Below are 27,260 nucleotides of genomic sequence, written 5' to 3' on the forward strand. Positions count from 1 at the left end.
AAGGTAAAGTGGACTATATTTAGTTAACAGTAGAGTAGGGCTATTGTGGGATGGGTTCGAATAGGGGGTGTAGTTGATTGGGTTCGTAGAGTAGTGGGGTAGAGCAGTGGATGGGAATGAGTATTGGGGTGAGATCAGCTCATGGGTGGGAAAGAGTAGTGGCTGGGAAAGAATAGTGGGTGGTGGTGTGGGTAGAGCGGGTGAGGGAGGAATGAGTGGGGGTAGAGTGGTATATGGTTTGGGTAGAGTCGGATTAGATGGAGAAGTGTGGGTTGGGTACAGTAGGGTGACATATAGGTAGAGTGGGCAGGGTACAGTAGTTGGGTAGAGTAAACAGGGTTGGTGTGGAGGAGGTGGGTGGAGGGTGTGAAGTGCGAGGATGGGGTAAATTGATGGTATCTGGTACAGTATTAGGATGGGTAGTGAAGTAGAATGTAGGGTATGGCAGTGGAGCTTTGGAGTGGGTTGGAGGGAAGTGTGGGGTAATGGTTAGGGGAAAAGTAGTAGCATGGGTTAGAGTAGTGTTCATAGAGTGTAGTAAGGTGGTGCAGAGTGGGGTGAGGTGGCATAGGGTGGTAGTGTAGGGATAGAGTGGGTGGGGGAAGAATAGTTTTGCACACAGTTGGGTTATGTGGTGTAGAGTAGCAGAGTGGTGTAGCATGGGGGGTGGTGGTGTGAAGAACTAGGGTATGTTAGAACATTTGCGTGGAGTGTGTGAGGTAAGAGAGTTGAGTGAGGTTGGGTAGAGTAAGGGGTGTTTGGAGTATACTGTGTTAAGTAAAGTAGTTGTGTGGTGTACAGTGGCTGGGTGGGCTAGACTGATGGGTTAAGGTGAAGTAGTGGAGCAGAGTGGTGTGGTGGGGTAGCATGGGGGTGGTGGGGTGCCAAAGTGGGAAGGGTGTGATAGATGGGGGTAAAATGGGGATGGTGCAGAGCGGGGTTATGGTAGGATTAGGTGGGGCAGTGGGGGTGAAGAAGACTGTGGTGGGGTAAAGTAGGTGGACTAAAGTAGTGTGGTCAGATAGATAAGAGGGGAAGAACAGTTGGGTGGTGCAGAGTGGTTATGTAAAGTGGGTGGGGTAGAGTAGTTGGAGATTTGGAACTGTGAGGTGAGTTGGGTTAGAGTTGGTTGGTGGGGTAGAGTGGGCAAGGTACAGCAGTGGCATGGTGTAGAGTGGGGTGCATTGGAGTAGTGGGGTGGGGCCAGGTACAATAGTGAGGTGGGGTGGAGATGTGAGGTAGGGATAGAGTGGGTTGGGTACAGTCAGTGACATAGAATAGAGTGGGTTGGGGTGATGTAGAGGAAAGTGAGGTAGGAGTACAATGGGCAGGGTAGAGTAGTAGAGTGGGGAGGTGGGGTTGAGTGGTTGGGTGTGGTGAAGGAGTGGATTGAAGTAGAGTAGTAGGGCAAGGGATGAGTAGGGTGGGGTTGCAGTGGTCATAAAGAAGAGTGTGGTTAGAAAGGGGTAGATAGGGATTGGACATGGGCAGAGTGGAGTGAGTTAGAGTGTGTGTGGGGAAGAATGGGGTGTGATAGCGGTAGAGTGGAGTGAGGTAAAGGTAAAGAGGAGTACAGTGTCATAAGGTAGAGGGGGCCCATATAACGAAAGGTGGGAACCCCTACTTCATGGGAATTTGGGGTAGGAGTGAATACATATTAAACTATTGTGATGCCCTATGGACTGGAAACAACTATACTGTATTTCCAAACATGGTAATCAGGTGAGGAGACTAGGACTGCACTATTAGTAAATCATTCCTTTTTATTATGACTTCTTAAAAAACTAATTAGAACATTATACATCACACAAATCCACAATTTAGTACATTAAAACAATAACCATTTAGAGTGTGCAAACCATGCATAATTTGTGCAAAAAGGGCATTATTCCTTAAAACAAAATAAGACACATAAAGATAAAACAATAATGATAATAAATATCTTCAGAAAATAACAAGGAACAAAATATAACAACAGATAATTCAACTCAACTCAAGGCGGTTTTGAATTCAGAGATTTTTCAACTATTTCCCAGATTCGATGTAAAGCCATCTGTAATTGTAACAATCCAGAGATCAAACAATAAAACCAAAAATGCTTACTCTTGGTTTCATTATAATTACATACACATTTCCTCAAGTTGGACATGTTCACATTTCCTAATTTTAAACACCTAGTCATCACATGTCTGGGGGTCTCAGGGATATGTGGGAATTTACACATTCTACATGATCTCTGACTAGGGTCTAAACCCAATTGAGGGCCTATGATTGAAAGGGCCAGCACCTGGCTGTTACATAGTTTTTTAAATTAATCTTCTCACTTTTGAATCTCGGCATGCTATCAGATATTTTTGAGGTGATAAGAATGAATAAGGCAGTCGCCCTGCCATTGACTAAGAATTTAGGTTTTCTAAATGGGAGAAGTTGAGATTCCAATCCCAAAGTAGAATTTTGTTGCTGAAAGATTTTTTACTCTTACAATATTCCTCCTTTTCCTCACAGATGCAATCCTTGGGAAAACAATTAATAGCTTTATTCCTCCTTCTTCCTCCTACGTTCAATAGACTGCACATTCCTCTAGCCTATTGTTCGAAATTTCCAGACAGAAAATTAAGATCTACCTTCTTAAGAGCACGTTTGAATTTACTCCACACAAGAGAAATCTTGACAATAAGACAACAAACAGCCACAAAAAGCTGCAGGCTATGCAAAGCCTCAGACTCTATTGAGACAGTTCGTCATCTTCTTTTGCATTGTCCCTCCTTAACGAATGAACGCACCGCTTTCCTATCACCTTGCTGGCTCGACCCCCATCTGATAGAAGAAAATACTTGGTGGTGTCGTCTCATTTCAGGGGAGAAAACCCGATGGGTGATAGCCTCAGCTAAACTGTTGGAAGCAGCGTTTAGTAAAATCAATGCTGTGGGATGTAGCGAAATATAAAAATGTTGATGTTTGATGTTCAGCCTTGTAAAAATCATATATTTTGATTATACACAAGTAAATAAATAAAAAAAAATAATAATTAATAGCTTTAAAGAGTGCGACATTTAGAGAAGCACAATGTGTCCCCTTTATTTTAACTTCATTTCCCTGATAACCTGCTATGGTAGTCAGGACAGGCCACGAGGGATAAAATTGTGATTTTAGGTATAGATCACATCTACGCTTCAAGGGCATGATCTTGAGTGATGTCAAACCCAGCTCCATTCTTTGTACTTCCATTGGAACAGACCGGGGGAGCTTGAGTATTTGCTTCCAGAAGCGACCCTCCAGCACATTTAACCAGTCATAATCCGGGAGTACTAACGCTTCCAGGCCATAAAGTATAGCCGGGCAGAAACAATGCATATACAGCTTCCTGATTCTGGCCCAGTTGTGTCCGGCCATCTTTCCGGCAAAGTTGGAAAACAGGCTAGTCAACTACCCCGCTCTCCTAGATTTTATGGAGAGCAATTCGCTATAAGGGCTTGTTAAGTGCAGCTCTATTCCCAAATAACTACAACTAGGGACGTACCCGAAGATTTGAAGGCACAAAACCGGCATTGCTTTAGATTTAGAATAATTTATCTCGCGATAATTCTCGCTGCCGTATACATGCCCAGAGCTTAAGATGAACTGAGTATACCTGCAAAGTTGTGGCAAATATGACCAAGACATCAGCGTATATAATGGATGAAACTAAGTCCTTCCCCACTCTGGGGGGATAATGGAAAACAGCCCTCAGTCTTTGAGGGAGATCATAAATGTACAGGTTAAACAAGAGGAGAGCTAATAGGCAACCCTGTTTCACCCCCATGTAGTGGATAACCAATATGTAAACTGACTGTCACCATCTAGCCTAACCTGTACCTTAGTGTAAGAGTGGAGGAGTCTAATAATCTGAAGAAGGTATGACGGGCATCCTAGCATCTCCAATTTATGCCAAAGTCTTGGTCAGTGGACCCTATCGAAAGCTGCACAAAAATCAACATAGCTGGCATGAATGCCCGCACCACCACTACTATTTGTGCTTCTAATTAAACAATCAATTAACCTCAGATTATAAGAAGTGGAACTACCAGGACAAAACCCTGTTTGAGAATTGTCCAATATATGGGCCGAGTCCGCCCACTGCTGGAGGTTATGGAGAATAAGAGAGGCAAAAATCTTCCCAGTCACATCCTGCATGGACAGAAGACGATAGTTAGATGGAAGGGTCCACAGACCTTTCTTATATACTGGGATCAGAATCGCCTTATACCAGGATGATGGAATGTACAAGGGCAACAGACCTTGGTCAAAAGGATCTCCAGAATGTAAGCCCAGTTTTTGGGATCCTTCTTTAGAATGATATTGGCAAGACCATTTGGTCCCAGAGCTTTGGAACCTTTTTGGTTGACAGTGGCCACCACAATGTCATCACGATCCCATGCTAAATCCCATTCCACGCTGGATGCAACTGTGTTATTAAACGGATCATTCACACCCTTTGCGACCCTAATTATCTGCCAAGTGGACTTCGAAGAACCAGTCTTCAACATCCTATACATATGTTTCAATTGCCTATTTCTTTCTGTGTGGCCCCATCATTTCACCGAATTTCTCCAACATTATTTGATCGTTTTAATAAGAGAGGCCACTTGGAGCTGAGCTAAATTACTAACGCCTTGAGGAGTTTGCTGCATTTCCATCTCTTGGCGTCCTGTACATCTTTGTCAAACAATTTTCCCTTGTTATTTAATGAGGGGACCTGATAGAAACCCAGAACCAAATCGAACTTGGCAGACAGAGAAGAAAACCACTTCTCAATTTCATCAGGAGAGAGAGGTAGTATTTCGGTAAGAGGTATCATCTGGACATTTCAACAATAGTTGGCGAATTTGACCAAATTTGCCAAAGTCCAAGAAATTCGGTTACCCGAATTATCAATTTCAAGGTCACCGATTTTTGACAAAGGCAAGCGTTCAGTTCACTGCCAAAGAATGAGAGAAACCCCTGCGTGGTCACTCCAGTTGATAGTGCCCACATGAACATGGCTTCAGAGGCAAACAAATAGTCTAGGCTAGCCCGGGTCTTACCACTGGACCATGAGATCGCCCCCAGTAAATCCCCAGAGCTCTCCCATTCAGCATGCAAAGTTCCCAAACCTTATTAAATTCTAACTAACCGGCTCCCTGGGAGTTAGAAACCGAATGAGGCATTACACATTTATCAAAAACCTGAGTGTGATTAACGACAGACCTTCTGACCACACATCTAGCGTTGAAATCGCCACCCATCAGGGCACATTCACTATTATTAGCATCCAACCATTTATTGAATAGGTTGGATAGTTCTTCAAAAATGCACTCTTTATATAAGGAGACAGGGGGATCACAGACATTTATGACAAGAACATGCATAGTGGGAGTGGTAGAAAAAACATAAATGGCCAAAATAAAGTCGCTTTTGGTCTCCACTTGTCTGACCGACCATATGTTTTTTATTCCCAAGAGTAAGCTACCATAGGGCCTTCCCATTAAAAAAAAAATGTTGCATGTGTATAACATAACCATCCATCTGAAAATAAGTCATCAGCCATGTTGCTTGGAGCAAAAAAAGATAAGTGAATGAAATTTCACCAATGGATCCCGATTTTCTCAAAACGTGGCAATGGTCGTGCGTGCTCCATGTCATGACTCGAAAGGATCAGGCATCATTAAGCGGCCTAAGGAGGAGATAGATCAAAAGCCATTCCTGGCCCGTAAAGTAGCACTGTCTCCAACAACAGTGAAGGCTTGAGTCAATGTTTTAGATGTAGCTTTTTTCATAAGACCTTTGGCACAAGTACAACAGGGCTTTTTTGCCAATTCATAATAACCATCTAGATGAAACCCAGCTGATCTATAGCAGATTTCTGCAAACGAATCAGTGTGCTGGTTTTGGACATATGGCAGTGAATAAAAGCAAAAGTGGGTGTACCACCTGTTGAAAGAGGCTCTGCAAAATCTAAATCTTCAAAAGTGAGAACCCTTGATGGTAATATTTGGCGAATAAACTGAAGTCGATCGGTACGATTAAACCACATCGACTTTTTATAGGTTTTACATGCAATTGTAAAATCTTGCTCGCCAAAGGGGCCTCCCTCTCATGTATAATCCCACCGGCTTCACTGGAGATTGAATCAATGGCCAGACCAGCTGGAAAACGTGTTAGATGATGCTTCAGAGGAAAGTGATATGTCCTGTTGATGTAGGTTCTGTGATTTTTTTTTTATTGCTCCTACTTTCGGACAGAATCTGCCCCGCAATGTTACTGCCCATTACAAGCCAATTGGTCAATGTTCCTTTTGCCTTCTGAGCCAGTAGCTTACAACGCTTTTTGCATCACCTGTGGAATCATAAAAATACAATATCAAGGCTTTTACACCATGCAAAGGAAAATACACTGACACAGGCTTGTAAAGATTCCCAGAATCTTTATTACAAAACTGAACAGTATCGAACAAAGTACACAAATAGCTATTTGGCCGTCAATACATCACAGAGACCACCAGCAGGGTTCAATGTGAGCAGGATTTGCTAGCTGGACATCAGCATATTTATACAGTTTGTTATAATGATGTCCAGCCTCTTACAAGTTAATTATATACTGGGCTAGGGTCGCGCCAGGTTCGTTTCCTAATTTACATATCTCGTGCATGCGGTTTACTTTTCAACATATTTACTACACACACTGTTATTCTTTAGTTTTAACGTTACACTCTTTACACATTGCTTTAATACAGATCAAACAAATGTTTCACATGTCGTATTTAGATAGCGTTATTGTTCTTGTATACTTGTAGGTTAACATCGCCGATTCAAGTAATCCCCTGATCCCGAGGTCAATGAAGGACAAGGTCTACATGACCCTAACATGTAGCCTGAAGGCAGGTTGGACATTAACTCCCCTACAGAGGTTGGAGAGGTTAAAGCAAGAACAAGAGCACACGAGATGGCCATTTTAGACTACAGGATGACTTTGTACGATAAACTAAAATGGCGGCTCTAACCTAAAATGGAGGCTTGATTCACTTGAGGTCACGACCTTGTAATATGGTTTTCCTCGCAAAGCGACTGGGCATAGGCCACCATATACAATGAGGACGAAACAATATTATATCAGTTCTAACCCGCCTACTCTTTTTCGAGGTTTCAATAGGTTCTGAAATCCCCTGTAGAGATTACGATGGATCGACCAGCGGCACCAGAGTAACTTTTTCTTGGCCTCGCGAGTTTGTTCTCAGTTTGCCAGTCTTCGACGCTTCTAACATGGTCTCAGTAGACTGGATCACTTGTCCAGACGTAGGCAAAGTTGGCTGCAAAGGAGGCAAGATTGCCTTTGTTGCCAAGTGAATACAATCTTCCATTGATTCCTCCAAATATAGCAACTTATCCTCATGTCCCTGCTGAGATGTATGTATATGCCCACAGAGTTTCCACAGTATTTTAACTGCAAATTGTAGGGTGCCAATGCTAGATGATAAACCCACTGAGTCTGCGTAAATAGAGTTGGTACCCTCAGAAGGGGATAAGGTAGGATAGAAAGTCAGAGTTGTTGACAGACGCTCCTTAGGGTGCTCCCCAAGTTTAACCATGTCACTCACCCTTTCAGAACCGGGAGGATCACCGGCCATTATCTGAACAGTTTCTATATCTGCCGCCAAGCTCTGTAGTGAACAACAGAGCTCTAGTAAAGAGTTGTTATCAATAGGCAATGATTGATCTTTGCTCACCATGGCCCCCACCACCCCAAGAGAGGGCACCACCTCGGGCTGTACCAAAGGGGGAGGATGGAGTTCAACAACTGTTGGTCCATCATGAAAAGGGAAGTGATTTTCCCTCTCTTGGTATGTTTTAACTGGGCCCCTAAGGAGCCCCCTGGCCGTCTTTCCTCAAGCGTTATGTGCGAGATATTTAATGCGGTTTGCAAGGCCATCAAAGCTTTCGAGGTTTTAGAAGAATTCCTGTAAGGTTTATTTTTACGAAGATTGTAGTAATTGTTCACTACTACCGCTTTGCCCAGCATAATTTGTGGTAAATGTAAACCTCCTTAAGCTTAAAAGGAAGCCAACCAAACAGCAATATTGTGACAGCAAAGCAACAAAACTCTTGGTGGTCGGTCAAAATGTCGAAAAAAAAGTCGAATGACAAAAATGTTGGAAAATAAATGTCGAAAAAAAAAGTCAAATTTATTATTTTTTTATCTATGTTTGTTTTTGGGTTCGGTAAGTAAAAAAAAGGGTAAAATAAAAAAAAAATAGAAAAAAGGGGAGTTGGGGGGAACCCCCCCATTTCGAAAAAAAAACGTATTGAAAAAGAAATTCAACTTTTTATTTTTCGAAATATTTTTTTTTGACATTTTAACTTTCGACATTTTTGTTTTCGACCAAATCACTATAAACCAAAACACTTAGTTGAGAATTTCACTTAGTGTATTCAGCACTATGAATTATCAGTTCAAAGTGTCAAAGTGTCAGCCGTAACTTATAGTCAGAGTCCCAGCCAGGAGACGACAATCACAGCAGCCACTGCAGCCAAAGTGCCAAACTGCGACTTGTCTTGTGACTTGCTCTTCGCACGCTGAGTGCACACCCAGCTAATTTTATAGTCAGCAGTTGAGTAACATGGTGTCCCATTGTTGTTCTATTAAGAACTGGAGACTTTTGCATTCGATTGGAGCCAGTAACTACTGAGTCGGCACTGCGAGTTGCTCCTCGACTCTTGCCGCTATAATCCTCGCCGTACGCTTCCTGGAGGAGGCGGGGCCACGCGCAACACGTGGTCAGATCACGTGACCTCGGGAGCAGTTAAAAGACCAGGCTGCCTCCCGTTCTACGTGTTGTTCTATTAAGAACTGGAGACTTTTGCATTCGATTGGAGCCAGTAACTACTGAGTCGGCACTGCGAGTTGCTCCTCGACTCTTGCCGCTATAATCCTCGCCGTACGCTTCCTGGAGGAGGCGGGGCCACGCGTAACACGTGGTCAGATCACGTGACCTCGGGAGCAGTTAAAAGACACAGGCTTCCACCCTTGCGGCGTTAAGCCCGACAGGGGTGAAGGGCGAAGGCTGTTAAGCGGCTGTTAGGCGCATAAGGTACACTTCATCTTCACACCACCTTCTGTTCCTTTCTTTAGCAGCATTATACAGTTCCTTTCTACCCCTGGAGTTGGGCCCTTATTTTCAATTACTGTTCCACGCAAGTAGAGAGGAGGTTAATAAATGAGACTTCGGAGCTCACCTCTCTTAGAAGACATGGTAGACCAAGAAGGATCATATCTTGTTGGGGAGGGCACTGCCGAATTCGGCGCGCTAACACTCACCCTCCCTGGAAGATCTTATTCTCCCATCCAGGTCACCCAGGCCATCATTCATGTGGACAGTCAACCGGTCCCTGAAACCCACGCCCCTCCATCCCTCATTCAAGAGGGATGGAAAAGAGGCCTGGAATACACACTAACTACCAAAAAAATCCAGAGTAGAATTAATGATCACTTTGTAAGAAAAAGAAATAAGAGCACCAACGATCTAGCTGACTTAATAGTAACAGCTAGCCAGTCTGTCTGTACTACTCAGGAGGGGGTTAATACTCTTCCTCCCTCCTCGTCCCCTGACTGTCGCCGCCCAATGGAATTGTTATCAACTAGCATAGCAAAAACGGAACAGCCCAAACGGATTTGCAAGATGAACTTGAAGGGTGCACCTCTTCATTTCAAGAGGTGCCCCTTGTAGCAAGTGAGAACACGCTGACAGCGTTGAGCTTTGTTTTGAACTCTTTAGTTTCCGTGTTCGAACTCCTAAAAACAGAAGTACAAACACAAGCAGGTGTTCTTCTGGAACTTGCCAATGAGGTCTCGAAGAATGAATCAACAACAACAGCACTCAACAACATCATGAACACAATCCTGATTCCAACTATAAAAGACTCACAAATAGAGGGAGTGAAACAAGGGCTGGACCTCGCCCAAATCTATACTCTATTAAAGGAAGGAGCTAAAAGTAACCTTATAACACAAGAGCTTTTGAAAAATCTCCCAAGGGAAATCCGCGACAACACAACTAAGATCGAATTACAGACAGAAGAGGACCCCTTAGATAGCTTCGATGATACTCCACTTTCGAATTCGACTCTAGAAGAATTCCGAAGACTTGCGAATGTGGATTTAGAAAGTATAGAAGATAGTCTGGAGAGCCCAAAGAAAATCAATGCTGTAAACTGTCAAGATTTCTCACAAAATGAAACAAACCCCAATCCTGTTACTCCATGTAACTCTAGGAGAAGAAGAAGAAACAAGCAGAAAAAGAGGGCCATCACAAAAGTCCCTCGTCCTCACCTGCAGCCTGAGAAAATTTTTAAAAAATCGAAAAATCAAAAAAAAATGGTTTCAAAAAAATCTGGAACAAATGCTTTTTTGAAAAAGCTTACATTGACCGATGACAAGATCTCAGATCTAGAGGATGAAGCATCCTCAGCTGCCTGTCTATCTCAGAGAAAAAGCCAAAGTAACTGTAGGCCCACTAAAAAGGGCCTGGGTACTAACGAGAAAAAAGGGGCTCCTACCAATTTAGGGGAGGCTGAAAGTGACTCCAATGTACAAACCTCTAATAAGGCCATACAAACTGAGCCGACAATTTCTGTGAACAGAGCTCCTATCAACCAAAGTTCAAACATGGCTCAGACAAACATAAAGCTAGTGCCTATTTTTCTAAAAAATAGATCCAAGAAAAAGACATCATCAGTTGTGCGGCTCTTCAAAAAAACTCAAGTAACGTCAGACTGGAGCCCATCTTCTTAAAACCTAACACGAAGTTGGCTGTTGCAACACCAGTGGTCGCTCTACCCGAGCCCCAGCCCCTTCCTGTCATTGCTTCAACTTGGCCCCTGTACAACGAAATGGAATGCCGGAACGGCTCGGGAAAATCGATAAATTTAGAGCCACGTTCACAGATGGGGGCTGTGGAAGGAGAGCTAGAAGGCCCCAATTATATTACACCTACGAGGGAAATGGAGCTAGAAATAGCCGACTTCACAATTCCAAGGATTTGGTTTAGACTTAAAAGACCAAATAGATATACATCACTTTGCAGATCGGTTTTGTTGGCAGAAATCAGAAAAAACTACAACCTGTTTCTTTTTTCATCAGATGACATTGAATATGTCAAATTTCCAGTAGCCAGCGACAAGTTTTTCGTGGAGGTTGGTCTCTACTCCAGAAGAGCCCAACAGGCACTTATTGGGGAAAAAATCTAACTGGCCAGAGCAGGCCTTCTGGTGTTTGAGCAGCAAGAGGAGGAGAGAGCTAGAAACTATTCCAGCGCACACATAAGCAGAGAAGATGCTTTAAGTCCTGAAGGACCAGTTGGTCCAGTACAAGACCCTTCAAGGACCCTGATCTATGGCCGCAAATTGAACGAGGATTTAATCACAAAACTTCCCGAGATCATTTCACAAATCCTTCTGAAATTCGGTGAGGAGCAAAATAGTCTTTAGGCAAACTGGTCTGGGACTAGTCTCCTGGAACACAAGAGGCTCTAGCTTTTTAAAAAAAAAGCTACTGAAAAACAAACTGCTTCAAAATAACGACATCTTGTTATTCCAGGAAACTTGGCTTGTCAACCCCATAGAGATAGAGGGCTTCACAGTCCTAAACCTAGGGGCCACACAAAAATCAAAAGGGAGACCAGCGGGCGGTCTCTTAATGGTCCTTAAAAATTCAAGCCTTAAGCAAATTGTTCCATTATGTAATAATGCGGCAGGTATCCAGGCCTGCAAAGCGGAGATCGACCTAGACAACTCACGAACAACCCTAGTGCTCATCAACATTTACTGGAACCCAGCTATTATAAACCTTCAAGAGTTCACAGAAACCCTGCACACTATTCTAACAACAGTGAAGATTGACTTTGAGGGAGCTCACATCTTAGTCGCAGGGGACTTTAATGCAGACTACATCACCCCAAGAAATAACCAGCTAGCGCATTCTAAGCCAGCCATGTTACGAAAGGGCAAATTTTGGTGGGATTTTCTCTCATCCTGGGATCTCGAAAGGATCTTTAAACAAAATGGGGGCAAGGTCACAGGAGATCACACATGGCACCAGGGGTCCCTGCAATCCACATTAGATTACATCTTTGTAACACCAGGCCTCTTATCATATTGCCCGATCCTTACCCTTAACTGGGAAGGAGGCAGCGACCACGCCAGCCTGGAACTTCGGTTCCCGGCTTCACAGAAAGACCCCCATATGCCTCGCTCACAGGAATTAACAGGTTCGAAGGGAAAATTGAGAGTGTCCAAATATAAATTTGGGGGGGAAAAAACTGAACCAACTTCTAGAAGCAGTCCCCGCTCCGCTGTGGATGGAGGAATTCCACCCAGAAAAATTTGGGAATTTTGTGTGGTCAATTTGCCCACCAAATAAGATAAAAGCTGCAGGGAAACAAACACATATCCATCTGTTCGATGAAGAAATACACAAACAAAAGCGAATTCTACGTCAATCCATACGTATTATAAAGAAAAGAGGAGGAGGAGACCTGAGAGAAAATCTGCAAAAAATCAGGAAAGTCAAACAATCCTACAGAAACTGGACCCGCAATCATAAACATCAAACACAACAAGAAGATGGGGAAAAGATGCTCCAATTACTTAATGCAAACAATTGCAGAAGTTTTTGGGCAGCACTCAATCAGCTGGAAACAGGTCACAACAGTTCACTCTGCAACCTGGTTCCAGAGCAGATTTGGATCGACTACCTGACCAAGAACTTCGAAGATCCGGGCACCAGAAACTTCACTGGACCACCGACTAGTTGGTCACTATCCTTCACTCAGCAAGACATAAAAGAGCTTATCCTCTCTGCCTCTACATCAAAGGCAGCAGGCCCCAACGGACTTACCTACCAGGTCTTAAAAAATCACCCTACACTGTGGGCAAAACTGCTATTCCACCTTTTCCGGGAAATCATAAAGAATGAGACCTTCCCCCCATCATGGAAGAGTGCACTAATTATTCCATTCTTCAAGGGGGGCGATAGGCTTAGCCCTGCAAGTTATCGACCTATCGCCCTCCTTGATATCGATAGCAAGCTCTTCATGCGACTCCTCTTGAAAGACCTCACAAACTGGGTTGAAACTAATCAGATTCTTTCCCGGCATCAAACGGGTTTCAGGAAGGGCCTCTCCACCAGCTTAAACCGAATCATCCTGAACGTACTCAGCGAAAGATCGAATGAGAAGGAGGGTATACCACTTTTTGGGGGCTGGGTGGACCTGTCTAAAGCCTTTGACCTGGTGGACAGGTCACTTCTCTGGCAGAAGCTCCAAAACTGGGGGATTCCAGCACATCTTCTGGCCATGCTCCTAGAACTACACAGGAACACTACCATTAGGGTAAGGCTGGATAATGTCGGCAACCTCTCAGAAGTTATACAGGTTCTCAAGGGAGTCCGGCAGGGATGCTTAGGTGCTCCCCTGTTCTTCAATCTATTCCTGGCAGACCTTGGGAACTTCCTCGCTTCGGCATCTATGATATCACCCAGGATCAACGGGAGAAGCATACACTGGTTGGCCTACGCAGACGACATTGTCTTATTGGATGGCTCCGCAATAGGACTGCAATGGCTTCTCCTCAAACTAAGCGATTATGCCAAGTTAAATGGTTTAAAAATCAACCCTCTAATATCTAAAATTTTGATATTTAAACACCCGAGGAAAAACCTACCCTCTAGGAAGTGGACTCTGGATGATTTGGAAATCCCCAGAGTCGAAGAGCTCACTTATTTGGGTTATGAAATCTATGCATCCCCGTCTTTGAGCAAGATGTCATTGGTTATCCTCGGAAAGACCTCTAAAATCCTGGCCCAGATGAAGAACCTGAAAGGGAAGTTCTGTAAATTTTCATTATGCCCGCTTGTTAAATTCTATATTGGTAAAGCAATACCAGTTCTTCTCTATGGTTTAGAAGTGAAACCTTTACTTTGGAACTTTGAGTGGAACAACATTGAGGGCGGGCTGTGGAAATCAGTACTACATCTTCCCGCAGCTACCTCTATTACCAGCTTGAGACTTGAACTGGGTTTGATCTCCCTAAATTGTCGAGCAGATTGGAAGCTCTTATCACTCTATCGCGACATCATCACTGCCAGACCCACTACCCTTTTTGCTGATATAAATGACCATCGCAAAGAGGCTAAATCAAAGCAAGTCCTCGGCCTGGAAGGAAAGGCAAGAGACATATTATTAAGGCTGAACTTAACAAAAGAAACTCTAATCAATAACCCATCGAAAACTATAAAACATCTGGAAATTAGCGACTGGATTCACACGATGGAAGGAGTCAGGCTCTTGAAACCACCGAACCTTTTTCTGAAAGTGGAGAGAAAAGTAGGCACGCTGCCACGCTACCTTCAAAAATTTCCTGACCAAAACATCAGAAATAACTTTCTTAGACTAAGATTAAATCTGGCCCATACTGGAGAAATTCTGGCCAAAAGAAACCAGGATGACAAGGCAATAAAACTTTGCAGCCTCTGCGACCCCCCCAACCTACGATCTTTGAGGCACTTGTTGCTAGAATGTGAGGGTACTTGGGCCACAAGACTGCTTGGAAGATTTGTCACTAGAGAGGAGAGCCTATCACAAGACTCCTTCTGGGATAGACTAATCTGTGGTCAAGAAGTCATGCTTACCACAGCAATCGTAAAGGGTTTGGAAAATTGCAAGATTCTAACAAAATACAGCTAAAATACTGCATAGTGGTCTTGCCCTATTAAGATCTGATCAGTCTCGCCTGTCACTTGGGGGGGCGTAATCCTCCATTCACTCTGCCTTGCTTCCTTGCCTTGCCTTGCTTTTCCTCCCCTTCCTAACTGATATACAGTAATTGTGTTTTGTTTTAATTTTTCTTCCTCTATTTTTGTAAAGGTTTTCTTGGTAAAACCAAAAACAAATAAATAATAATAAAAAATAAAAAAAAGTAACATGGTGTCCCACACAGGCAACAGCAGTGTCCAACTGAGGCAAGGTATAAAACCGCGGAGAGCTGCTCCAAACTGTGACTTGTTTCGTGACTTGCTCCTCGCGTGTGCGCCAAGCATGAACTCAGCTGATTTTATAGTCGGCAGCTGAGTAACGTGGTGTCCCACACAGACAACAGCAGTGTCCAATTGAGGCAAGGTATAAAACAAGGGGGAGCTGCTCCAAGCTGCGACTTGTCTCGCATCTTGCTTCTCTAAGTGTTTAGAGTAGTAGGTTGGGCGTAGATTTGTTGTTGGGGTAGAGTGGTGGTAGAGTAGTTTGGAATAGAGTAGTGGGATGCAGTACTCGGGTATACCAGTGCGGTAGGGTACAGTAGTGTGGTGGGGTAGAGTAGAGGGGTGATGTGGGGCAGTGAGAGTAGAGTTGATGAAGGTAGAGTGGGTGGGAATGAGCAGATGTAGAGTAGGGTGAGCCAGGATGTAGAGTTGGTTATGGTGGGTTAGGTAGAGGGTGGGTTGTTCTAGAGTGGTGTATGGTAGAGTGGGGGTGGGGACAGTCTGAGTGGGGGAGAAAAGGCTAAGCTGTGGTGTGGGTAGTGGGGTGTGGTGGGGCATAGTGGGTGGGGCTAGGGTGCAGTGGGGGCAAAATGAATGGGGTAGATGAGGTATGGCGGTGTGGTGTTCTAGAGTAGAATGGCAGTGGGTTGGGGTAGAGTGGTTGTTGTGAGAGAAGTGGGGGAGAGTTTGCAGGAGGGCATAAGGAGAGAGGTGGGTAGGTTAGTGAGGATATAGTGGGATTGGGTGGAATAGGGTGGACGGGGGCTGTAGAGTAACATGAGGTTAGGGCAGAGTAGGTATATAGTAGTGGAGTGGTGTAGAATAGTGTGATAGAATAGAAAGTTGAGGTAGGGTGGGGATAGAGTTGGGTGATGTATGGTGGATGTAGGGATAGAGATATTTGGATCTAGGGTAGAACTAGCAGTCTGGGTCCTGCCTGAGTCCTGGCCTGTGCTCCTCCTGGTTCTGACCTTTCGGATATTCTGGGGACCCTTGCCTGGTTCTTTTTAAGACTCTCTTCTGTGATTATCTCGGGTCTCGTCAGTGCTCCCCTGGCTTGACCTTTTCTGCTCCCCCGTCCCCCACCTGCGCACTGAGGCCAGCGGGCCTGTTGCGCTTTATAAAACTTAATAATAATAATAACTGGAGCAGGTGGGGTCAGGTAGAATGGAGTGGTGAAGGAGTGGGCTGTTTGAGTAGGTCGGGTAGGGATATAGCTTACAAGAAGACAACCTACACAAAAACAAATAGCAGAACAGGCTAATTGCCTCTGCTGGCACCAGACTACAATGCTGCATGACAGGGGCAAGTGGGGAGGGGGGGCTTCACATGTTGCAGGGAGACAGGAATGAAAACCATGCTTTTTCCGGGATTGCAGACTAGCACTGCACCACATTGATTCTGCTGGATGTTGTTTGAGGCGGGTATGGATAAGGAAAAAGCAGAAATGACATACCTCTAGCAAGGATGTCGAAGCGCCTGCCTCTGAAAGGGCAGACAAAGGAAATACATACATGGTGCTTGTTCACTCCTCACATGACAGACCAGGCACTATAGCTTCAAGCCTCGAAGCTCCAGATTGCAAGAAATAAAATTAACCAAGCCCTCAAGGGATTATATGGTGCAATTAACTAGTAAACAACATTTAGTGGTTCCGCGACTTTGTGCCAAAGTGTTGCAAGTTGCCATTCCAGCAAGATAGTCTGCTTCCTAATACCCATAATCCTTCTCTCCTCTGCGGAAATGTTTTCAGATAGATTTTGTTGGCACAGCCAGAATCAAAAGGGAACTCTTGAGTACTTTTTTTAGCCCATGGTCTGTCTGTTCGTTTTGGAAAGAAGAAACACTACAGGCTAATATGAAGGTGGAAAAAAGAAATGAGTAACCTGAAAAAATGTGGAGGGCGATCTGGTGGGCATGACACTTAGCTTGCTTGTATTGTAAAATATTTCTATATGTAATGAAATATGAATAGTCCAGTACAGTGACATCCTGCCACTTTTGGTGGCCTTCCTGTGTGGCTTTCTAAGAAAAGGGTGATGTGAGGGATGGTCATTAGTTGGACGGTGGGAGAGGAAAATGTGAATCCTGTGTTATTGATGAATCCTGGTCGGAAGTACCGGGTTTCTGCACACCCATCTGATTTCTATGCGTTTGGCAGAGAGACCTGGGATTATGTTATCCATAGTCAAGAGCCCAAGATCAGATAGACTACAGAGCTTTGGGTCTGGTTATCCATTAAGAGGAGAACTTAGTCATTACTCGAGTGGTGTTGATGTGCTAACATCTAGGCCTGCATCGCCGTCTGTGGGGGATTTGTGTGTATAGGGTAAGATGGTAGGAGATCTTAGAGGGGGAGTCCTTTAGGATGGTTAAGGCAAACATCCTGCAACCCTGCACTCTTACCAATGGCCCCATTTCACTAGCTCATATTGTCACTGCCAATCCATCTTTCTCTGTATCTGTCTCCATCAGACAATTCTATACATTGCACTCTGTGTACAACAAAGAAAGCATCTGCAAGTTGCCAGCTGCGGTATATGGGGCAGTCTGGAAACTCCACACATTACCATAAGCTACATGCTTAGCATAATGGAAGGCTAGAACATATCGTTCAGAGAAAGGGCTACTTAACATTTGAGGCCCGCAGGCACTCAATTCACTTTCATTAGTATATTGGCAAGCAGGCTGCAAGACACCTGAAACCCCATTCTAACATGGTTAGGTGTTGTGCTCAATGGCCTGCTGGTATTCTTTCCTAGCAGGGACATGACAGGGTGTTCATCAGGCTTTTTCAGGACAGTATCCAGAATCCCTGCTCATTTTCCTATCTGCTGGCCACCAAGCCAGAAGCCTGATGTACAAAGGGTCACGTGCAGAAGTGCATGTGCTGTGCTTCAGGCTCTCGGGTAAGTGACCTGCAGACCACGATGGGGAGCCTCCGGTAGCCACAGCAGGTAAGTGAAGGGGGTGGGGTGGGTGGTGGTGGAATTCAATCAGAGGGGACCCCTGAAAAGGAACGGGAGGAGGGTTAGAATGTTTGGCCTTGCAGAGGCAGCCTTCAGAAGCTGGATTCCACAAGGTCAGTCTTTGGTTCCTTGCATATACTGTTTCCCCCATACATATAGCCTGATGTGTCTCACAAGCCCAAAACCCTTCCCCAACAGGTCAAATAGCCACAGAGCAAAATTAAATTCACCCACCCCCAAAGTACACAACTCACCTGTTGAGGTTTCATCAGGACTTCCGTTTCTGAGTGATGCTTCAAGTCTGCGGCGGTTTCTTCTTGATGTAACTAAGAGCAGAAAAGATAGACGGGCATAGAGTGGAGTGCCTCAGAAACTGTGTGCACCGACCCTTGGCCTAAAGAGGGTGCAGCAACTTCAGGAAGTTAAAGAGAACAATGCTAGCAGTGGAAGAAAGAGTGTTTGTGTGGGGGTGATAGAAGGGACTGTCTACTGAAACTGTAATCTCGAATTTGCAGTCTCTCTGGCCCATTGCTAGGCAAGGACCACCGCCTGTTTCCATTACAAAATGTTACGCAACATGATGAAACCAGGATAAAAACAGCCATGCTATATTCATCCAGATCTTAAGGGTTGTCCTTCCGGGGGCAGGGAGGAGCTGTCATGGATTAGCCGATCCACTGCTTTTCACTGCCCCAAAGGAGGTCTCCTGTAGCCAGGAAGGCACCACATCACGCGTTAACAACTATTTACACTACAAAAGAGAGGAAGGGTGAAAGACGCTCCTTCCATGGACTAAGGTGGGGTTGGATATTCTATGCTCTAGTATTTACAACCGTTATGCAAATTGATGTGATTTCTGAGACTGAAAGTCAGAGAACTGTGATTGCGTCGTTCTGAAGCTGGTTCCAAAAGCTATGAAAAGACGCATGTTTTGGTAATGCGGGCTCCCTTTGGTTGCCTGGTAATTCTTTACTTTCTTGTGGTGATTAAGGGGGACAACTGTTGTCTAGAGATTATGCATGTAAGGTACAGTATATGCAGTCCAGGGGATAGCTCTGCCGTTCGAAGCCTGACCCTGAAGCGAGCAGCATAGGCAATTTAGGGGCATAGTGGCTTGACCACATATTGCATTGCATTGTATTGCATTTGTTGTTTTATAGAACACACATGTGTATCCAGGGAGGCTTCTTAGTGCAAGAAGTCAGGCAAGGGGAATGCACATATTACAATGATAGAAGGCATGATAGAGTGAAGTAAAACACAGCGAACACCATGAAAGAAGAATTAAAGTGTACAGAGACTATGATGTAATAAAACAAAGTCACAAGTCCAATGTGAAGTGCCGGGCTCCCAGTCCACCAACAATTTGAGCACCCGTGTGGCATCACCCTGACAAATGCTAATAAGGTGCCTAGTCAACAAAGGACCCTATGACGATAAACACAAACTAGTGAGACGACAAGGAGAGAGCTTAATGGCATACTCCATGAGGTGACTGTCCAGAGCTTTACGATCCATGAACCTGAGTAACAGTTGTAAAATGAGGCCAGACAACCAGGGTAAAAAAAAGCCTACCACAGTCCATGAGGACTTTCACCTCAAAGTATCTCGTTCAACTCCACCGCAAGTGGGCCCAGATGACTGATTGGCAGTTGGGGAGAGGGTACACAGCAAGCTGCAACAGGTGCCTCACACGGCCCGAAGATGAAAGTCAAAGTACCATAACCAGGGACGTCATTTCACCAAAATGCCACGGGTAGCGGAAGTGACATCACATGACCCTTGACCTCTGACGACATCACAGGACGTGATGTCATTTGACCCCCCACCCCGAAGTGACGCGATGGAACACGACCGTTTACACCTTGACAAAACAGTAAGTGGTCACACATAGCATTGTTTCTAAGTACACTATGAAACATATGCTTACAATATCACTGTAACATGATATACATTTCATACAAGAATGGATCACCATATGTATCAGCAGAAAAAGTTATAACTGCAACTTGCGAAAAGCAAAATACATAGTCTGAAATGGGTGCTTATTATACTCGAAATGCTTTTTGGAGGATTTTGTCTGCATTGTGAATTTGAGTTGTTTAAGAATAGACTAAATCAGGGACTCGCCCCCTGAAGTGTGCCTGAAATAAACCTTTAATGAGGCTAGCAATTACTGTTTAGAATTCCAGAAAGACAAATAATTTGTTATTCCTATTCTTTCTTATTTAGGGTCACTACTCAAAGTGTTACACTTGTGCAACCCCTGTTTTTTAAGAAGCTTGAATATCTAGAAACAAAGAGGCACATGGCATTGGCCACAGCCCAGGAGCTTAAATTTGTAAAAAAATTAAAAATATTTTTTTCCCATTTTTTTTTTAGGGGTAGCAAGGGGGACCTCAGGGGTCGCAAGTGCGACCTCTGGTGACCCCTAAATGACGTCCCTGACCATAACCGAGAGAAATGACAATGTGAAAATGTCAACCACCCCATGCCGATGTCAGTGTGGAGCAACATCCCAAAAACATGGAAAGAGCCCAGAGGGCCGCATAGGCAACACCCTCTGCTCATGTCCCACAAGCAGTGCTCGAAGTGTATGAAAAGAAGTAGTGGAACTACGCTGACTGCTGGCCGGCCTTACTCCCCACAAAACACATCAGCACGCCCCCTCCCACGCACAATACAGACCCCAAAACACATGCACCTGCTGTTTACGGGAACGTGCAAGCGTACGTTTCAGCTTCTTCCAGAATGGCTTCTTATTAAAATAAAAGCATAGGAACAGTAGCAAAATAGAGTGGTACCGCTCACAATCACTCCCGATCACTTCGACCACTGCCTACAAGGCCCATGCGGGAAAAGACATACCTTTTAACACAGGACACCACATGTCTTTCCTGCCTCAAGTTAGCATGCAGGTAGGTTTCAAGGGTATACATGCATTTCGCCGACCTATTTTTGGTCGTGGTACTTTTCATCGCCGGATTTTACATCGCCAGAAATCCCGTTTTTGTATTTTTTTATTTTGGGGGGTGTTTTGTTGGGGTTGGGGTATTATTATAATAGTAAGGGAGGGACTGGGGGGAACCCCCCATAATTAAAAAAAACCCCAAAAACAGGGTTTCTGGCGATGTAAAATCCGGCGATGAAAAGTACCACAACCAAAAATAGGTTGGCGAAATCACATAGCACCGTTTCAAGTGCCCTAAATGAGGATCATATAAAAGCATAAGGCCTCATGCTTCAGCGTACAAGCCATCGATCCACGAGAACCTCTGTGCATCGCTCCCCATAACGGGCAGATCGATCCGCAGGTCACTTGTGCCTGCCAACTGGTGCCACAGGGCATAGGAGTTTGGCGGCTCCTAAACCGCCTTTACTGCCATCACTACTGAGAGAAACATGCCAGTAACGTTTAATATAATATATGTACATGCAATATAATGTGGGTGATGGATCTGGATCACACACAGACGGCTGCAGAGTGGATATTTGGTGTGGCATAGAGTTCCTTCCATGCAAGCAAGCTCCCCACATTTTCCGGGGGAGTTCTAGGTGTCTCAGCCAAATGGCGGAACATGGGATGAGTATGGCAAGGTTTTGCTCAGCCTCAATGGGATGGCTGAGTGCAGCATCCCTTGGTTTCCCTAAGCTCTGCTGGGAGTGGCTATGCTCTGCATGCTGGCTCTGTGCTTAGCGCCTCCATGAGATGAGTTGATGGGGGGGGGCACATGAGATATTTGGATGGTTTCTAGAAAAGTCCTTCTGATTGCAGCAGTGATCTTGGCTGTGGTCAAGACAGGTGACACCCCTCAGGTCATGCGTATGCGACGCCTGAAGCTGTCACACGCACGATGACTAGAAAGGTTCATGTACACGTGTAACTTTATTGATAAGCATTGCAAATCGAATATTGCAAGGTGCATTCATGTGTGCTAGGTCTTACATGTAGTGTGATGGTGCAGATGTAACTGTGGTGTGCAGATCTTGCACTGCAGCAGCCCAGCTGCTGTGGCCCAGCCTTCTCTCTCTGTTAGTTGCTATGCCTCTGAGCGACTACAGGAGAGAAGGTTGAGCCAAAGAAGCTTGGATCATACAATGCAAGATTTTCACACCACAGTTATATCTGCACCGCCACACACCACAACATGTAGGGCCTACCACAAATGAATGCACATAGCAATATTTCATGTATCCACAGTTCATGACTTAGTTTGTGCACATAGCAATTTTAATTTTTGTTAAGCTGAATAGGAAAGCTAGCTCTGTTCCTCTACCTGACTACCTTTGTTTTGCTTTCCAGGCCCAAGGGATCTACTCGAGATGGCTGAGAGTGGCACGTAAGTATATCAGACCTTCCTACTCCACTGATGTGAGTCTTACCCTTGCCCAAGAGTTCACACCATACACACACATATATCCTGTAGACCACAGAGTGCCCCATTCCTCGGTCTTTGACATCAGCTTCCATACCTGTGATCACAGCCCACTCGGCTACTGATCAGAACCCCAGGCAGGCTTCCAATGACCCTGGTACACTTCTGCAATAGATAACTCCTGTCTTAGCATGTTAGACATCTATCACATCCTGTGGGTACACAGAGGTCCTTGCAATTAGCACTACCCAGGAAGGCATAAGACCATCTACATGCTTACATAACAACCACACTTGACCATCACCCGCTTTACTGACTCACACCTATGCCAATCGGTGCATACATGAGAGCCAGTGGATCGATTCATAGCTCCTGCACAGTGGTAAGGATAGAATGAGTGGGAGACCTGGACTCAGATACCATGTATGCCACATAGGGAAACATACAACTCCTGGCATGTGTTTGCAGATTGTAAATTAGAACATGTGAGGAAACCAGATGCTGGCGTAGTTAGGTGTTTCAGGCCGCCCCGTGTCTATTATTTGCAGTATCTTGCTGTTGGTCTGCATGAGAGGAAACTTCGGGCATCAGTTACTTGGATGAGAACCAACGTGACCAGGACGTAGTGTAGGAGTCATGTGCTAACAGACCATTGTAAGTTATTAGACGTCAATCAAGGTCGGAGATAAGCAATTCGAACATCAACCAGGTCAGGGTAAATACAATAGACAATATAATATTGAAAAAGATAGTTCAGGGTCAGGTATCCCGTCACTTAATGACAATGAAGGTACAACATGTAGAAACCCCTGCAAACAGAACAGAAGTCGTCATGCCATGGTCAGTGCCACAATCTGGATAGCAGTTAAGCAGTAGAAAACAGTGCAGCTGCAAACAAGAGCTGAAGCTCTCATCGGGGGCAGAATCCAGCAGGAGAAAAGGAATCCAACATGAGCTGTAGTGTAGTGTAGTGTAGTGTAGTGTAGTGTAGTGTAGCGTAGTGTAGGATTCAGGATGAGCTGGAAGGAGCTGGGAGGCCTTCAGACTAGTGCACACAAGCAGGAGACAGTGGGAGCAAAAGAGATATGCAGACTAGTCTGGTCAGCAGAGATATGAGCTGGTGCCACAAGCACTGAGCACTGGAGGGCGGATCATGGTATACTAGGAGGTGCCACTCAGCCTCTTCTCCTTCCACACCACTCCTCCTGTCACGACACTCAGCTGGATCAGCCCACACATGTGTCAGGAAAGGTGTCTCATGAAATACGTTTATTTGAAGCACTAGGGAATGTATACATTTGAGGATACTGATCGGTAGCATTGACGCCTGTTCTGCCCTCACTTCTCTCACCTTTCCCTACGTCTGCCGTTTTAACCAAGGAAAAGGTCAGGGCTAGCTATAGTATCCCGGATGACAGGTTCATGGGCCTAAGGCTAAGGGAAGGGAGGCGTTGTTCAGTGCTTTCCTGGTCCTTTGCCTACACAGTCCAAAACAAGTGGTAACCAAGAACAGGATAGATTCTCCATTAGTCTATAACTATAAACTAGTCAATAGGTAATTTCTTCTACTCAAGATCCAACAAAGGTAAACATCAGAAGGTTCTGGGATTTCCACCAGTCTCACAGACCAGGCTCACTCCCTGCAAGTCTTTGGAGACTTTCTCAGAGTCTGCGGGGATTTAAGTGACCCTGCTATTCTTATTCACCATTGTCTCTGGCTTTACACCACCTCCTTCTTGGACGGATCCTCCTGGTTCAAGGATTGCACAGTGCTACCGTCCAGATCTGGGAGAACACTGGAAGGAGACTGGGGCCCACCAATCATAGGCATCTAGACCTCCAGCTGGGCTTTGGATGGGTATCTGCAATGGACAGAGGTTCTTGTAGGCTTAGCCTAAGGGGTTCTCTCACTGACACCCTTTTCTGGTGACTCATCCCATGCATGTGCACCGCTTTCTTTCCTCTGGGACCTGCTGTATTCCCCTCCTCCCTCTGCTGCTATATGGAGCCTAGCCTCGGGATGTTTCTCCTTTTGCCCTTCTTCTCTCTCTGCACATCTTCCTGCTCTCTATTCTTCTCCTACTCCTGCTGCCACTTGTTTTCTCTCCTCTTCCTTCTCCTGTTGTCTCACCACCTCCCCTAATGTGCCCTCTCCCATCCTGCTGTCTCACTAACTCTTCCTACGAACTATCCACCTCCTCCTCATGTTGTTTCATCTCTTTCTCCTGATCTCTCCTCCTCTGCCCTCTGCACCACCTCCACCTTCCTCTGCTGATTCCCATATCCTCATGTGTCTCTAATTCACTGCCTCTCCTCTCCTCTCCTCTCCTCTCCTCTCTTCTCCTCTCCTCTCCTCTCCTCTTCTCTCTTCTCTTGTTCTCCTCTCCCGCCTCTTCTCCCCTCCCCTCCCTCTCCTCTCCTCTCCTCTCCTCTCCTCTCCTCTCCTCTCCTCTCCTCTCCTCTCCTCTCCTCTCCTCACTTCTCTTGTTCTCCTATCCCTCCTCTTCTCCCCTCCCCTCCCCCTCTCCTCTGCTCTTCTCTCCTCGCCTCCCCTCTCCTCTCCTCTCCTCTCTTCTCCTCTCCTATCTTCTCTTGTTCTCCTCTCCCTCCTCTTCTCCCCTCCCCTCCCCTCTCCTCTGCTCTTCTCTCCTCGCCTCGCCTCCCCTCTCCTCTCCTCTCCTCCCTCCTCTCCTCCAGCTTTCTCCACACCAGCCTCCTTTGTTCAGCCGATCTCGCTTCCACGATACACCTTCTCTGCACCTTTGCTCTGTCTGGACTCCCACACCCTTCTGCCCAGTTCCCCCTTTTATAGGTGCCCCCCTTGGCAAAGTGTCATCTTGGGATTGTTGTTCGTGCATGCATGCAGGCAGCTTTGTAAGTCTTTCTGTTTCCCGACTTTCTCTGCTCACAGTGGCCCTCATTACGACCCTGGCGGAATACGAAAAACGATGGCGGAAATGTAATACCGCCATCGAATACCCCCCGTTGCGATTATGACCCGTCACCGTAAAGTACGATGCGATTAGCGACACCGTAATGAACGCCAACGCTAACTGCACCAAGTACGCGCACGCGCGCCATGCAAAACCGCAATATCCGCCATGGCGCAACGGTACGCGAATGCTGACCCCAGCGGACATTCACCTAACGCCATCAAGCATGGCGGAAAGTACCATTCCGCCATGGCGAGAACTACGGCATCGCGAACCAACCGTAATGGCCCTACTGAGTGCCTGTACTCCACTCCCTGGCCACATTGCACAACTCCTCGTAGGCGCAATGCAGTCACACCATGCAACCAGTGAAATGTACAAGTCACCCATGCATGCCAACGAACAAATGCATGCAGGGGCCCCAAGTGCCCTGTGAGTGGCCATCCCCAATTGGCAACACACCATTGCCGTACTGATGCAGCACAGGCATCTGAAGGTGCAAGTACATCAAAATGAACTGAAAATTCCATGACACAAAACAACAACAGTCCACCATCGCTTGCCACCAGTGTAAACCAACAGTCAAAGCAGTAACCTGAGGGAGACTGCACCAGCCCTGTACGCATGGCAGTAGTCAAACCAACCATCAGCATAAGCACGTACCACAAAACTGTACCCAGAAGGCGGAACCCAATGCAGAACACCTCACAATACATCGCGCCACAAATCGGAATATGCCACATTACTAGCAAAGAAAAACGCTACACGGTTAATATCTGAATATAAATTTAATGCACATCAAAATCACCAAGCCCATACAGCCATTTGAGCATAAACTCACAAATGATCAGCATTACTGTGGGCTGCATCCGCAATAAATGACCAGCTTCCCCATGTGTGACGCCCTGTACCTCCATGGCACACAGGGGCTACATCCACGTCCAAAAAGGCAACATGGAAGCGCCTAGGACCGCAGGCCCGTCCCATGAAGTAGGCACTAGTCCAGCTGGAAGCTAGGTATGCTGCACCTAGCCACTAGTACTGCGTAAGGGCATGTGGGCCATTGGCGATCGTCCCATAAGATCGTAATGGTGCTCCACTGATTAACTCGAAGCTGCAGGTGTCGACTGTAGAAGCCATCTGCAGGAGTGGCGTACAGATGGCAGCGGCAGAAGGGGAGGAGATACCTGTCACCCAAATGAAAAAAAAGATATTATGGGCATCCGAACTCCATATGTATTACTCACTACATACAACACACCAAACCTACAACCATATGCATGCTAGCCCACTCATAAGGATCAATTGCACCCAAAATTCACTTGCGAATCATTACGACACAAATCGAGGTGAATACACTATTTCAAACGAGTGTCTGTGTGCATGCGCCTGTCAGAACAGGATCCATCAGATGGGATCATCAACGTGCATAGACACAAGTGATTGAAGGCGCGTCGAGACAGGGAGGGTTCAACAAGGGCAGACAGACGATGGTCCCACTATGGCAGCCTTGCATCACATAGCGCAGGGGAAGGGGATACATTCCAAATAGCCATGTACATGGCCGACTCCCAATTAAAACATCTTCCCATGCATCCATTCATCATTCCCTCATCCCGTAATGAAAACGCCTGAATATTCACTCACATAACATTCGAAATTTCCATTGAGTCTGTGAGTAATGCAGCCTTCAAAATCCACTGTGCTCCTGCCCGGATTCCTTGTGTAGTGAAGTCACATGTATTTGGGAACGTCCTGCCTTATCGTCCACTACGCTATAGCGCATCCCATTCAAATCATATCAATCATTGCATTCCCGTCATGGGCCCTGTCCCAAGGACATTCAACAATAGAACGTTACATTTCCAGTCAGACCTGTGGGCGTCTCCACGCCGCTAGTTGAAAACCGAAAGCGCTGTCCTTCGAATTCCTAATTTGCA

General features: G+C 45.6%; 1 protein-coding gene across 6 annotated transcripts in view; it reads left to right on the top strand.

Annotated features, from left to right (window-relative positions):
• Positions 1–27,260, top strand: part of DGKI (diacylglycerol kinase iota) — a 1,316,934-nt gene that overhangs the window by 1,267,707 nt on the left and 21,967 nt on the right. For all 6 annotated transcript variants that reach the window (XM_069628758.1, XM_069628759.1, XM_069628760.1 and 3 more), the window contains one exon: positions 22,315–22,351. In XM_069628758.1, coding sequence (XP_069484859.1) covers positions 22,315–22,351 — 37 coding nt within the window. The remainder of the gene's footprint in view (positions 1–22,314; positions 22,352–27,260) is intronic.

The sequence above is a fragment of the Ambystoma mexicanum genome, chromosome 12, assembly GCF_040938575.1.
Source record: "Ambystoma mexicanum isolate Mex_15411 chromosome 12, UKY_AmexF1_1, whole genome shotgun sequence".
Lineage (NCBI taxonomy): Eukaryota > Metazoa > Chordata > Amphibia > Caudata > Ambystomatidae > Ambystoma > Ambystoma mexicanum.